The sequence below is a fragment of the Sinocyclocheilus rhinocerous genome, unplaced genomic scaffold, assembly GCF_001515625.1.
Source record: "Sinocyclocheilus rhinocerous isolate Xijiao unplaced genomic scaffold, SAMN03320098_v1.1 scaffold352, whole genome shotgun sequence".
In the NCBI taxonomy this organism is placed as follows: domain Eukaryota; kingdom Metazoa; phylum Chordata; class Actinopteri; order Cypriniformes; family Cyprinidae; genus Sinocyclocheilus; species Sinocyclocheilus rhinocerous.
The window spans coordinates 1,252,429-1,267,113 of NW_015642448.1; the positions used below are offsets into that span (position 1 = coordinate 1,252,429).

Sequence of the window (14,685 nt, forward strand, 5' to 3'; positions counted from 1 at the left end):
TTTGTAGTAGTAGTAATCTCATTGACCTGATTAAACATTGCCGTAAAAGTGTGTGTGACCCCTAATAGAAAACCACTCACTACAGGGGGCCTGCAGGGGGCAGCGTAAGTCTGACGTACCAGGACTGGGGATGGAGAAAGGCTTATCAAACTTGGCTTTTCCTCGGTTGAACCTCTCCAGCATGAGGTCCTGCGAGAGTGTGGATGTGGAGCTGTGGGGGGGAGCACAAATATTGATGATGTGTCAGAAGGCTGTTAGACACACTGCTATAGGGATGCAGCTTAAAAGTACAAAGAGGGACCTGTGGGGGTGGAAAGGGAAAGCCTTTGCAAAATGATGAGGAGCGAACGGTGGAGGAGAGCAAGAGTAGAAACGGAAAGAAAACAAAAAGGAGAGCACAACAGACACGAGAAAAGGAGTGGATGGATGATGGTGAAAGGATGTTAGTGGCAGAACTAACTAAAAGATAGATGAATTTACCCGCGGTGGAGGTCGATGCGGACACATGCGCGTCCCTCGCTGTCCCAGGCACAGTACGGGTCTCGGGACAGCAGGCAGTCTGGCTGTGAATGGTACCGGCTGCAGTTTGCCAAGGGCAGCTGAAGAACCTCAGAGCGTGAGCCAATGTACAAATACTTCTGTGGAGAAAGAATGGAAAGATATGGGAATAAATGAAGGAAAACAATACAAGCAAGTAAATTAATTTCAGTTATCAGTGCATTCTGTTTTCCTACTCGGTTTGAACAAAACCGGTTAATGCTAGACAGGCAGGAGAGCTGGGTTCAAAGAGATTGGCTCAGCAAGAGAACAGATCAGAAATTACTTTGCTGTGCGAGATGGTGAGGCTGTCCACTGGTTGCTGCAGATCAAACAGCTGGATCTCTTCTATCACATGAGCCTCTGAACCCAAAATCACGACGCGCTGGAGCCATCCATCCGCTGAACGACAAACAATGAGACCGGGTGGAAAGACGGGGGGATAGATTATATGCAGAGGGGGAGAAATAATGGAATGGGGACAGAGAGGGAAAAAGGCAAGAGAGGAGAGACAAATTAATTCATCATCAACACATGGCATATTTCTCCGTCACTGGATTTTAGGAACAAGGTTACGCCGATTACCGGCAGGAAAATTGAATACACCCCAGCTGGTGCCATGACCTATCATAACTCCGTATGTGTGTGAGTGTGTGTGTGTGTGTACTTTATCCCGTCCTCTCACACAGTGCTTGTCACAGATAATGTGCCACTGACCCCTCTCTCAGTATGGAGAAAAAAGGGAGAGTGTGGAAAAGGGATAACGGAGGAGAGTGGAAGAGCTACAGGGTCTGCTTTACAAATCCACCCTGCCACTTTTGCTCATGTCAGAGTATCTATGTTCACTCTTAATCCTCAATCCAAGACTCTGATTCTCTCTGCCCCACACACACACACACACACACACACACACACACACAATCTGCCTCAGGTGCTGCCTGTACTCAAAATGGCTAACGCTGGTTGATATTAGGTTTAACTATACCTGAATGTAATGGGGGAAGTGTATATTTTAGGAGTGTTTTTAATAACCATTTTACTTTCATTAGTCATTTTTAATAGTCCTGCTGCAGTTTGACAAATAAATTTGTAAACACACACACACACACTATATATATATATGTATAATATATATATTATAATAATATTTATGCAGTTTCTGAACTAATATGATGTCATAAATCCCTTTTTGTCTTAACTAGTGATTTTAAATCATTCTGTGGTATGACAAAAACTTTTTTAATGTATAAAAATATATAATATATTATACAAATATATTTTATAATAATATTCACATAAGTTTTTCAGTTAATATGATGTCATAAAACATTTTGTTCCAATAGTAATTTTAAATAATCCTGTGGCAAATGCTTTTTAAAATATTAAAATATATTTAAAAATGTATACTTATTATAAAATATATTTAATAATAATATTCATGCAGTCTAAATTAATGTCATAAAACACTTTTTGCCTTCACTAGTTATTTTAAATAGTCTTGAGACATGAAAAACACATTTTTAAAGTTTAAAAATATATTTTAAAGCATTTGTTTTATAATAAAAATATATTGTATAATAACATTCATAAAGTCTCTTAATTAATATGTTGTTTAATATGATGAAGAATACTTCAGAATAATTATTAAAAAATGGCAAAATTGGTGCAATACTGGACTCATTGGATGCTTTAAAGAGATGCACATGGTTGAGCCTTGAGTGTGAGTGTGTTTATGTGAGATTACCAAGGCCAAATACATCTTTTCAGTTTTTATTTGAAGGACTGACCTTCCTGCATGACAGGAATTAATTGGCGGGGGTGACTTTCCCACTTGGATACAACATTATGGCTAATAAAATGGTTTCTTTGGCTGCTCTATTCACACTTGTGCAAAAAAGGACAAAGGAACAAGGAAGACGATGCAGGAAACTGTCAAATAAACCTCTTGACGAAGAAATACTGCTTTTATTTACCATCTAATGTTTCGTACATTAATCCATTTACGTCTTTCACTTTCAATAACATACCTGTGCCTATGAAGAGCATGCTGTAGGATCTCTGGTCCAGTGAGCTCACTCTGTCCACAGCTAGTCGGGTGAAGTTGATCCCTTTAGTAAGCAGCAGGGGGCGAGCTTCTGCCCGGTCTTCCATTAGCGGATGCTTCTTGGCAAAGTTTAGCGTAGCGTCAGGCAGCTGTAGAGAACTGTTGTAGCCGTTTTCCCTGTCAAAGTTTGTAATGCACTGTGGAAAGAACAAGAAAGAAAAGTCTTTTTAATTGATTAGGGATTTTTATTTAACTTCATACAGCACATCATACACTCTCAAAAATAAAGGTACAAAATCTGTCACTGGGGCGGTACCTTTTCAAAAGGTACATGCTTGTACTTTTGTGAAAGCTTTTGTACCTTTATTTCTGAGATTGTATATGACAAGTATTTTTTTTAAACAACATCATACAATTTAAAATACACCCCACAGGAACTATGAATTGGAATAAAAGGAAGAAGAAAGAATTATGGGAAATTAAGTGTTCTTCTGCCTTGGTCAATAAACGTTATATTGTATAAAAGTTAATGTGATGAGATATATAAACTAGAAAAGCTTTTTTGCATTTTTAGATAAAAAAAAGCAATATAAATTTCTCTTTCATTTTAAATTCATGTAAATTCAACTATAAGCATCCTGATTGCAATCATAAGATTTTTTTCTCTTGCTTACCAAAGCTGCATTTATTTGATCAAATATACAGCAAAAACAGTAATATTATAAACATTATTACAATTTAAAATAACTGTTTTCTATTTTAATATACAGGTATAGAATTTATTTAAGTAATAGCAAAGCTGCATGATTTTCAGCATCATTACTCCAGTCTTCAGTGTCACATGTTCCTTCAGAAATCATTCTAATATGCTGTTTGCTGCTCAAGAAATATTTCTTCTTATTATCATCCATGTTGAAAATAACTGTGCAGCTTAATATTTGTAGAAACCATGATACATTTTTTTCTGGATAAAAGTCTTTACTTTCTCTTTTGATCAATTTTATGTGTTCCTGCTAAATTAAGTGTTTGTTCTAAAGTAAAAAAAGAAATATTTGTAAATATTTGTAAATGGTATTTTCAGTTCAGTTATGAATGACCCAGAACCCTGGTAAACGTCACTATACCCCTTTTCCAAAGTTACACAAAAGAGTTTTCCAAATCACCTTTTCGACAAACTTTTTTTCTTTACATACTCTCTCTCAAAATCTTTGATAAGATATTTCTAAAATGTTGTAATCCAACAGGACACTCATTAAGTTCTGATTTATGGGGTGAAAAATTACTGTATGTACAAAAATCTATATTTAGCCGACTGCTTAGTCACGGACGCCCTCTCGGCCTCCCATCACAATAGCTGCTAAGCTCACCGCTCCAGGTCGTGGACTGGGCACGGTGCCAGTGTATCGGCCCCATCGCTGAGACGACTCCCTGTATTCCTTATACGGCCCGTCGAACACATTTTTCACCTCTCCGATCTGGTACTGACACACAGCAGACACATCCACATCCCCCCTGAGAGAGAGTAAAGGATGAAGAAAAAGAGAGGAAAAAGTAGTCAGTCAGTCTGAACTAAATGACTGCGCTACACTGGCTGGTTTATTACAGTAATAGCCTTACTGTCAACATAATGACAGTGCAGCATTTTCTTCACTTGACGAACACGGCTGGATGTTTGGCATGGTGACACTTTTATACAAGCAGAGGACAGAGCGACTTTCACAACTATGACAGTAAGTGGAAGAGAGAGAAATATTTATGACACGGACTGGCATGGCAGGAGGGTTCGCTCACCACTGCGCGTGAAAGATGCCGTAGAAGCTAGTGCTCCTCCAGTCCGCCCCGGGCAGGGTGAAGACGGCACGCAGGTTATTGAAGGTGATGTGGCGCTCGGGGAAAGAACACATCAGCCGAGCTTTCTGAAAGGTGGTCCACTTCTTCTGTAGGGTCCGTGTGCCTCCCAGGTCTCCCTGAAAAGCGAAACAAGAAGCCATTCAACAGACCTTTTATTTCAAAGCGGCTTGCAGGACACTTAATAAAGGTACATTCGCCCTAGAGCTAAATTTACTCGACAACCTTCTGGTCATATACTTTAAATGTTCTCACCTTACACACACGTGCCACCCGTGCCACTGTCAGATCGCTGTCGCAGTCCAGCTCCACTGCTCTCTCGCTAAAGAAGAAGTAGATCTTATCATCGTCTCCATCTTTACTGTTGCGGCTCTCCCGGACCAATGCCGAACCCACAAAGTTTGGCTCTGTACCAGACAACGGGGAAAGATATGGAAGGATGTGTTAGAATTGAGGACACAGCGCTTAACAGATAAGGAGCTGATGGTTACTTGATGAACAGATTAAAGATCTTGGGCTTCCACCTTGGGACATTGTTTATTGAGCTAATTTCGGATTAACCCTGCGGAGTAACCATGTTACTTGTACATCGCATAATACTGTATTATCTGAGATAATATGCTGTAGACCAGATATTTTAATTGTGGTAATTCCTCTCTGGCTGATTCAGTTCTTTAGACACATGGTTGGATTTGATTAGCACACCTGGAATGAGTCTTTGAGACAATATACTAAAAAATAGAAATATGTCAATTACTTTTTTATATATGAATATGTGCATATAGACAATATGAATACATTCACTTATGTAATAAAGACTAAAGTAATATCTCTGTGATGCAAAGCTGAATTTTCATCATCATTACGCCAGTCTTCAGTGTCACATGATACTTCAGAAATCATTCTAATATGCTAAATGCTCAGGAACATTTATTACTATTATCAGTGTTGAAAACAGTTGTGCTGCTTAATATTTTTTGTGTGAAACATGGTATTTTGTTTTTAGGATTCTTTGAATTTCAAGCATTTATTTGAAAAAGAAACCTTCTGTAACAATGTGAAAGTCTGTGATGTCGTTTTTGATCAATTTAATGTGTTCTTCCTGAATAAAAATATTCATTTCTTGTAAAAATTTTTTACTGACCCCAAACTTTTGAACGGTAGCATTTAGGTTATAATATAATATAATATAATATAAAACATCTTACTTGAAAAATAAAATTCTTCACATTGTTCTGCCAAACAAGAAGTAGGTAAAGAAGTAACACGAAATCGTGGCCTAATGGTTAGAGAGTCGGAATTGCAACCCAAAGGTCGCAGGTTCGAGTCTTGGTACCGGCAGGGATTGTAGGTGGGGGAGTGAATGTACAGCACTCTCTTCCACCCTCAATACAATGACTGAGGTGAGACCTTTGAGCAAGGCACTGGACCCCCAACTGCTCCCCGGGTGCCGCACCAAAAATGGCTGCCCACTACTCTGGGTGTGTGTTCACTACTCACTGCTGTGTGTGTGCACTTGGATGGGTTAAATGCAGAGCACAAATTCTGAGTATTACTTGGCTACATACTTGGCTACACATCTCGTTACTATTCACTATTTTTAAAGTTTACCAGGAATTTCTGGACCTAAAAGAACAACAAAACACTGCCAAGGCAACTACAAGGAGAAAGAGCTGTCTGAAAGTTGGGGATTAATTAAATGTGTAAATATTTAACTGTTACATTATATTTACATTTTCATTTCCCTTGCAGTACTACAGGTTACATGTGTTTCTTTATTTTTCTGTCAGTTGCTAATGCATCCAGGTGAACTTGACACATAAATGCTCTTTTTAAAAGCCGGAAATGTGGACGGGAAACAACAAAAATCATAAATGATTTCTTATTATGTAAGAACACTAGGTACACTTCTCTAATGGCACGACAGACAGCATCTCCTGAGCTGATGAGAACACAAAGAACCAAAGACCAGCACACAATGTCTGCGCTGCAGTTAATGCACAGATCAGACAAATGTGAGCACAGCTAATGTGAGGGAAATGATTACTATACATTGAGTAAAACAGCAATGCCTATTATTGTCAACAATATGATTAATTTAATTTAAATTAGGCTATTATTAAAAGAATTATAATATACTACATTATTCCATCCTCTGGTACAACAGGGTGCGCTCACAAGAACGATGCAGAGGCTGGGACAGATTTTAACAGCCGAAATCTAATCCTGTTTCCGTTAAACAAACCAGGTTTGAGCTTATGGACCTGTTGCTATGACAACGACTCAGAGATGAATTTTGGAGAATGAAACGATACAGGATTGTGTCAAGTCACCAACAACTGAATCCAGACAACTCAGTAATCCATGTCCGAAGAAGCAACAAGGTTTATTCTATGAGTTAATAAATGCTGTAAAAATGTACATTTTTAAATACTATATATTTTAATATTTTTATGTAGATTTTAAATATATTTTAAATGTTGTAAAAATGTAAATTGATAAATTATATTCATATATGCCAACAGCTGAATTCAGATAATGTAGGATCGCATTAAGTTACCAACAACTGAATACAGAAAACTCAGTACTCCATGTTTGATGAAGCAACATGGTTTATTGACTGTTCTGGTGCTGGTAAAGCTGGTCATCCACGTGCACCAGGACAACATAAGCTGGTCTGTGCAGCAGAGGCATGACATATATTTTGTGTATGTGTGTGTTTTCAGACTCACCGTTGAGCCAAGCCGGTAAGTATTCACTCTTCATGCTGTAATGTTGTTGTCCCAGGTTTCTCAGGATTACGGGCTCTGTGCCCAGAAAGTTATTGAGGGTGGCAGAGTACAACTCTTTGTCTAGGAAAGGAGAAGAACGCTTAGAGCGGGAACAGGCGCACATGCACGCACTCCTGTCTACAGCCTCATGGTTATGAGATATTAAAGAGGGACTCCATTCTCTCCCGAGTGTGGGAAGAGAGGAGGCATAAATGCATCCACAGGCTGCATGAACACAAAAGGACACCCACACACAAGACACAAGAATAATAATGCAGGTTTTTGCATGTCGGAAACGTGTGACTCACCAACAATGAGGCCTGTATGACCCTTGGCGGGGTCGTAGGGGCACTTTCCCTTGCCGTCCTCCAGGGTGGCGCTATCCAGAGTGAAATGATCTGCATTCTATCAGACAAAGACAGAAATGGTCACATATGGATCGAGCACACACACAAAACCGAAGACCTAACGTACACACTGCACTACCGGCCATGTTTGCCAACTAGAGTTTAAGCAGCAGCTGAGCCCTCTTGTATCGTCCTCCTGCCCACACACAAATAAGTGTGTACACACAAGGACAATACACACAACATGCCGTCTTATCACATCAGTCCACGCTGCGTGATAACACAACCTCATTTACATTTGATATATTTCACTTTGACACACTGGAAGCCAGTCGCTGAGTCACACATACTCACACACACACACAGACACACACACACACGCACACACACACACACACACACACACACACACACCCACACACACAGATTACCGGTCAAAAGATTGGAATAATATTTTTGAAAGAAGTCTCTTATGCTCACCAAGAATTTAAATACAGTAAAAATAGTAATATTGAGAAATATTATTACAATTTAAAGGAGCTGTTTTCTATCTGAATACATTTAAAAATTACATTTATTCCTGTGATGCAAAGCTGAATTTTCAGCATCTTACTCCAGTCTTCAGTGTCACATGATTCTTCAGAAATCATTCTAATTGCTGATTTGCTGCTCAACAAACATTACTTATTATTATCAATGTTCACAGCAGTCGTGCTGCTTAATATTTTTGTGTAAATTGCGACACACTACCATTGAAACGTTATTTTAATTATTTAAATTAATGCTTTTCTTCAACAAAGATGCATTAAATTGATTATAAGTGACAGTAAAGACAATATTATGTTATTATAATGTTACAAATGGTTTCTATTTCAAATAAATGCTGTTCTTTTGATCATTCTATTCATCAAAGAATCTTGAAAAACGTTTCACTGTTTTCACAAAAATATTAAGCAGCAAAAACTGTTTTCAACATTGATTATAATAAGAACTATTATTAATAATTAAGCACCAATCAGCATTTTAATTTCTGAAGGATCACGTGACACTGAAAACTGTAATTAACGGCTGCTGAAAATTCAGGTTTGCCGTCATAGGAATAAATTACTTTTTAAGATATACTCAAATATATATATTTTTTAAATTGCAACAATATTTAAATTGACTGAATTTTCAGCATTAAATCATCAGAGACTTCTTTCAAAAACATTTCGAAATCCTAACAATTCCAACTACACAGTTCCTCCATCATATCACAGCCCGCTCCATTTGATAATGTGGCTCAGATGGATTTCTGAGTCAAAGAGAAGAGCGCACACTCACAATATAGGTGCATTTGGGCTGGAAGGCATACGTCCCACATGTGTACAGGTGTGTGTGGTTGTAGCTCTGCAGGAAGCGAATGTAGTTGAAGCACTCAGTCTGCAAAGACGGCGATGACAGAGAGAGAGACACAAAGAGAAAATAGGTGAGGTAGGGAGAGTAAATGCATTTCAGCGAGGCCAGACAAAGTAAAGCTGTTAAAACATAGAGGATGCAACATCAGCCGGTACCTGGTTATTCTTCCCCTTAGCTGCGCACTCTCTTTTCTTTTCCACAGGAGCAGACCACTCAATCTAAGAGAGAAACAGACATGACTTTTACAAGCAAATAGCACTCTGCATGTAAAACGTGCATTCGCTATTGACTGCCGCAACTGGCAATTTACTACAAATGGCTGTGCCATTGAAAGAGTGAGTCATTTTTAAATGCTGATATTTTTGAATGATAAAATGCTAATGCCCTTTTTGCTTGATGGCTTGTGGATTAGTATTTATTGGGTGCATTGGGGATTTTCTGAATGAAATACAATGCTTTTTCTTCACTAAACATACCTGTGGTCGAAGCTGTCTGCTGATGTCGTTGGGATCCAGGGCGAAGATGTGCTCTCTGGCGCCCACGTACAAAACCCTCTCATGCTCTGCCAGGGTCAACATGGTGTAGTTCCACACCCCAACAGCGCGAAACCTCGCCATACTGTCGTGCACATCTGAAAAGAGAGAAGAAATGTGTTTTTTGGGGGTATTAAATGTGATCCAAATGTCACTGATCCAATATGACTCTTGGGTTTTAAAAAATCTCTCACATTTATCATGTTCACCGACGCTCCTGCTGAAAATGCCAACGTAGGCAAGCATGAATTTTCATGGATACTCATAACCTTTGCTTAAAGGGGTCCTATTATGCTCTTTTACAAAGTCTTGATTTTGTTTTGGGGGTGTACTAGAACAGGCTCTCATACTAGGTTGTTCCAAAAACACATTATTTTTCACATATTTTACATTATTACAACACCTCTCTCCACAGTGCCAGAAAATATACGTTGTAGTCCAAACGAGTCGTTCGTTTGTAGTTTTTGAAAAGTGATTTCTGTTAAATAAAATATCTCCTTTTGAATTGGACTTTGAGCTTTGTAAACTTGCAGATCTTTTTTATGCTCAAACAGCAACATTACAGACTAACTACAGTTTTGAGCTTTGTAAACTTGCAGATCTTTTTTATGCTCAAACAGCAACATTACAGACTAACTAAAGTTGAAAAAGTGAAAAAGCATAATAGGACCCCTTTAATCTGGTTGGCAATGTGTTAAAAAAGATTAATTCGGGCCAATATGAATTCATATGATCCAGGGTGGTTTATGCTGGTTAGTGCAGGTTTGGTGGTGGTCTTAATATTTCAAGTTGTATAAATTGGCATTAGATGATGTATTATGAACAAACACGAATTAACAATGAATGATATAAATGAAATCATCATATATTTATAAACATAGTTTTATTTTAACCTAGATTAAAAACTGTTCGTTGTTAATGTTATATGTAAATGTTTTTTCTATATATAAATGTATACATTCATATTCCTATCCATTAACATTACACACACACACACACACACACACACACACACACACACACACACACACAGTGTAGTGTATATATACACACTACTAGTCACTACTAACAGGCACATGCTGCAAGTTGGCTATGATCTTTGGCTATCTGTCGCAGTCTTAAAACAAAGGGCGACATCTTCAATCTTGGTTTAAGCCAGTGAAGAAGCCAGGAAGGGACACCAGAATCCCATGCATCCCTGAACACACGAGAACACTGTGCCTGATCTGATTTACCGCTACCAAGGCAGATGGGTGCAGAGAGGAGAGAAGGTTATGATGAGCAAGAGCTCCAAGAGAAGAGGGGAGAAAAGGCATCTTGGAGAGACACGGTGAGTGGTGGTGAAGATTCTGCCAGGATGGAAGTCAGGAGAGCATGTGGTTATTAGTTGGAGAGCAGCAGCTTGTTAACGTATAAGAGGGCTGGATGATCCAAGAGGAGCGGGGAAACAGACTTCCCCCAGGGAGGACGGAGAACATCTGCTGGGTTGCAAACAGCCAGGGAGATGTGACAGAGCGCACAGACACAAACATGCTCACACTTCTAAATACCTGCATAATGACTCAAATGCCTCTCAGCCAGTCATAGAGCTTCGAGTTTATTGAGCTTTGTGCTGAGCCGAGCACAGAGTGACATTTCTAATTATTATTCAGCCAAGATGCCAATTACACACAGTGGGGCAGGATGCACTTACAGATCCTAACCAGATGGTGGCAATGCTGAGCAAACTGTCCACTGAGGGGGTTCTTTGTCTGTTTTTACACAGAGGTCTGGTGGCTGATGGTACCATGAGAAAAAACATAGTCCCAAAGCCTTTACTGGTGACTATCCAGAGCTGTGACATGAAAAATTAGGGACGAATCAATGTCAAAATTCTGGTTAATATGATAAGCTGATAATTATTTTCATGTTATGGTTGAAAATGTTAAATGGCAGCTATTAAAATGTATATTATTTTGTTAAAATATTTTGTTTGTTTTGTTAAGTAAAAAAATAAATAAAATAAATTATTTTGGATGCTAATGCTACATATGAATTTAGGCATCAACACATTGTAATTTACAGTATAAATATTACATTTGTATAAATATTATAATATTACATATGTTGACACTCTTTTAAAATTGAAATAAAAATAAATTAAAACTAAACTGACATTAAAAAACAAAAATGACAAAAGCAAGACAACACTATATTTTAAGTGTTATCATTTTAGTTAGTTTTTTTTTAAAGAATTACAAAGAATTAAGCCTTATATCTATAGTACTTATTCAATAAATATTGTGCATCTTGTGAAAAATGTTAGTAGATGTAAGTAAATGTATATAATATATTTATATTACATTTAACAATGTTATTAAATGATTAGCATTTTGACACACACACACACACACACACACACACACATATATATATATATAACTTTATAATGTATATTTATAATATTACATTTAACAATGTAATTAGTTTATTAGTGTTTTGAAAAATTTATAGAAATTTATACAAGACTTAAGTATTATATTCATAAAAAAATTACAATAAATATTGTGCATTCCATGGAAAATATATGTAGGCATCACAACAATATAATGTATATTTATAATATTACATTAATCAATGTTAAAATTATACAAGTCTTATATTCATATGTGACCCTGGACCACAAAACCAGTCTTAAGTCGCTGGGGTATATTTGTAGCAATAGCCAAAAATACATTGTATGGGTCAAAATTATAGATTTTTCTTTTATGCCAAAAATCATTAGGATATTAAGTAAAGATCATGTTCCATGAAGATATTTTGTAAATTTCCTACCGTAAATATCTCAAAACTTTATTTTTGATTAGTAATATGCATTGCTAAGAACCTCATTTGGACAACTTTAAAGGTGATTTTCTCAATATTTAGATTTTTTTTGCACCCTCAGATTCCAGATATTCAAATAGTTGTATCTCGGCCAGTAGATACATGGATACTTTTGAATGGCTGTCAATGGAGAAAATGCCAGATGGTGCAGTTACAGCATCTACCAGCAGGGGCTGACTGCCAATGCTAAACTTGCAAAACTTTCCCACTTGGTTGTGGATGGTTAACAGAATTTAATTAAAAAAGCAAACAAAAGATGATCAAAAACAAAGAATACACAAAGAACAAGTCGACCAAAGCCAACAGGAGCATATCTAATGGGGGGAGAGGGAGTCTCTATCTAAGTGTATGGCCTGAAAAGTGAACAAGCTAAAAATAGATGTCACTTTGAATGGAATCCAGATGTGAGCAACATAAAGGGAACAGAGGTGAACTCTGTGTGTGTGTGTCTTTGTCCTTCATGAGTTCTCAGCTGGGCCGAATGAGAGGGCAGTGAGCTCTGGTTGAGGGAATCGAGCCGCGAAACTGAAACGAGTCAAGTTGAAGGCTGCTGCTTTCCTCTGATGTTCCTCCACAGCTCCTTACAAAGCAGCTTTGCTATAAATACAGTCTTGCCCTGCTTATAGCTCATAACCGCAGCACTCCAAACACACTCTCTGCTATTAAAGACCTATTTTAAGGCCTTTGAAGCTTTGACATGGATACCAAGGAATGACTTAAAAACACAAAAAATGGACACACACACACACACACACACACACACACTAATTAGGAAGAGAAAAGCACGTACACGCAAATACAGGCTATAAAAACACACCCGCATTTGCTAGGACAAAGACGAGAGGGAGCCACAGTCTGAGGCTGACACATAACAGCACAATTAAAAGAGAAGAAAGGGAAAAAAACACATTAAGAAAGATGCAGGTGGTGTGTTTACGCTGACACACGAACACAAACGATGTGCTTAAGAGCGTGAGAGCGTGGGCGGGTGGGGGGATGAGGGGAAGTGCTATAATTGCAGTAGATTAGATGAAGGAGTGGTGGGGCTGCCACTGCTTTGGGAAGGGAAGAGAGGAGAACTGGCTCAGCAACAGGAAACGGTCAGAACGGATTACCACAACAATAGGCCGAAAAACTCGTAAATGCAAGACCTATTTTAAGGCCTTTGAAGCTTTGACATGGATACCAAGGAATGGCTTAAAAACACAAAAAATGGACACAAACACACACACACACACACACATACACACACACACTAATTAGGAAGAGAAAAGCACGTACACGCATATACAGGCTATAAAAACACACCCACATTTGCTAGGACAAAGACGAGAGGGAGCCACAGTCTGAGGCTGACACATAACAGCACAATTAAAAGAGAAGAAAGGGAAAAAAACACATTAAGAAAGATGCAGGTGGTGTGTTTACGCTGACACACGAACACAAACGATGTGCTTAAGAGCGTGAGAGCGTGGGCGGGTGGGGGGATGAGGGGAAGTGCTATAATTGCAGTAGATTAGATGAAGGAGTGGTGGGGCTGCCACTGCTTTGGGAAGGGAAGAGAGGAGAACTGGCTCAGCAACAGGAAACGGTCAGAACGGATTACCACAACAATAGGCCGAAAAACTCGTAAATGCCACAAAGTGCACAGAGCGAGTGAAGCAACGTCGACAGAAATGGAAAGAGTTGTGGTGTGGAGAAAAATCACACTCAACTCTTTCTCCTAGTTAGCAATGAAATGCTTAGCACATGGAGACTTCTGCTTAAAGGTGCTGTGGAATACCACACATAAATTGAGAGACATCCCAACTTCCTGACAGATGTCACTGAAATATGTGTCATACCTGTCTCGGTGACTGTGTAAACAGCAGAAAAGAGTCAGGGGAGCGGCCCACGCCTTTCAGCCTATCCGAAAACTAGCCAATCAGAAATGCTCTCTGCATGTGATTCATTGAGCATGTTCATGATTGTGAACATCTGGTTTGCTAACATGTTTTAGAGGTGGCGTGGCCCAATTCGAGGATTCTTTGTCCAAAAAATCCTCTATTGTGTGGTGCCATTATGCATATTTTTACACGGCTCTGTGGAATACTTGATTCTGATTGGTCAGTCGCGACATTCCGAGGTATGTTATCCCTCGATAACAACCGGTAAAAGCTAATAACACAGGCTCATCCGGGTAACTGAAGTCAGTGCTATACTCTTGCTAGGAACATTTTCTCTTTGTGGAAGCTTTGCGTTTGGTTAGCTAATAAAATATTAAAACTAGGGCTGTCAATAGATTAAATTATTTAATTATGGCACTCTCTCGTTCCATACAAACGCAGCTGCTGCCATTTTGC

At 38.5% G+C, this 14,685-nt stretch overlaps 1 protein-coding gene across 2 annotated transcripts in view; it reads right to left on the bottom strand.

Moving 5' to 3' along the window:
- sema4c (sema domain, immunoglobulin domain (Ig), transmembrane domain (TM) and short cytoplasmic domain, (semaphorin) 4C) overlaps window positions 1-14,685 on the bottom strand; it is a 64,988-nt gene that overhangs the window by 5,083 nt on the left and 45,220 nt on the right. For both annotated transcript variants that reach the window (XM_016572809.1, XM_016572808.1), the window contains 12 exons: window positions 9,422-9,576; window positions 9,101-9,163; window positions 8,871-8,969; window positions 7,509-7,605; window positions 7,162-7,281; window positions 4,685-4,836; window positions 4,373-4,548; window positions 3,949-4,093; window positions 2,565-2,778; window positions 824-939; window positions 481-638; window positions 120-211 (listed from right to left, as the gene is read on the bottom strand). In XM_016572809.1, the coding sequence (XP_016428295.1) occupies window positions 120-211; window positions 481-638; window positions 824-939; window positions 2,565-2,778; window positions 3,949-4,093; window positions 4,373-4,548; window positions 4,685-4,836; window positions 7,162-7,281; window positions 7,509-7,605; window positions 8,871-8,969; window positions 9,101-9,163; window positions 9,422-9,562 (1,573 nt within the window). In that variant the 5' untranslated portion in view covers window positions 9,563-9,576. The remainder of the gene's footprint in view (window positions 1-119; window positions 212-480; window positions 639-823; window positions 940-2,564; window positions 2,779-3,948; window positions 4,094-4,372; window positions 4,549-4,684; window positions 4,837-7,161; window positions 7,282-7,508; window positions 7,606-8,870; window positions 8,970-9,100; window positions 9,164-9,421; window positions 9,577-14,685) is intronic.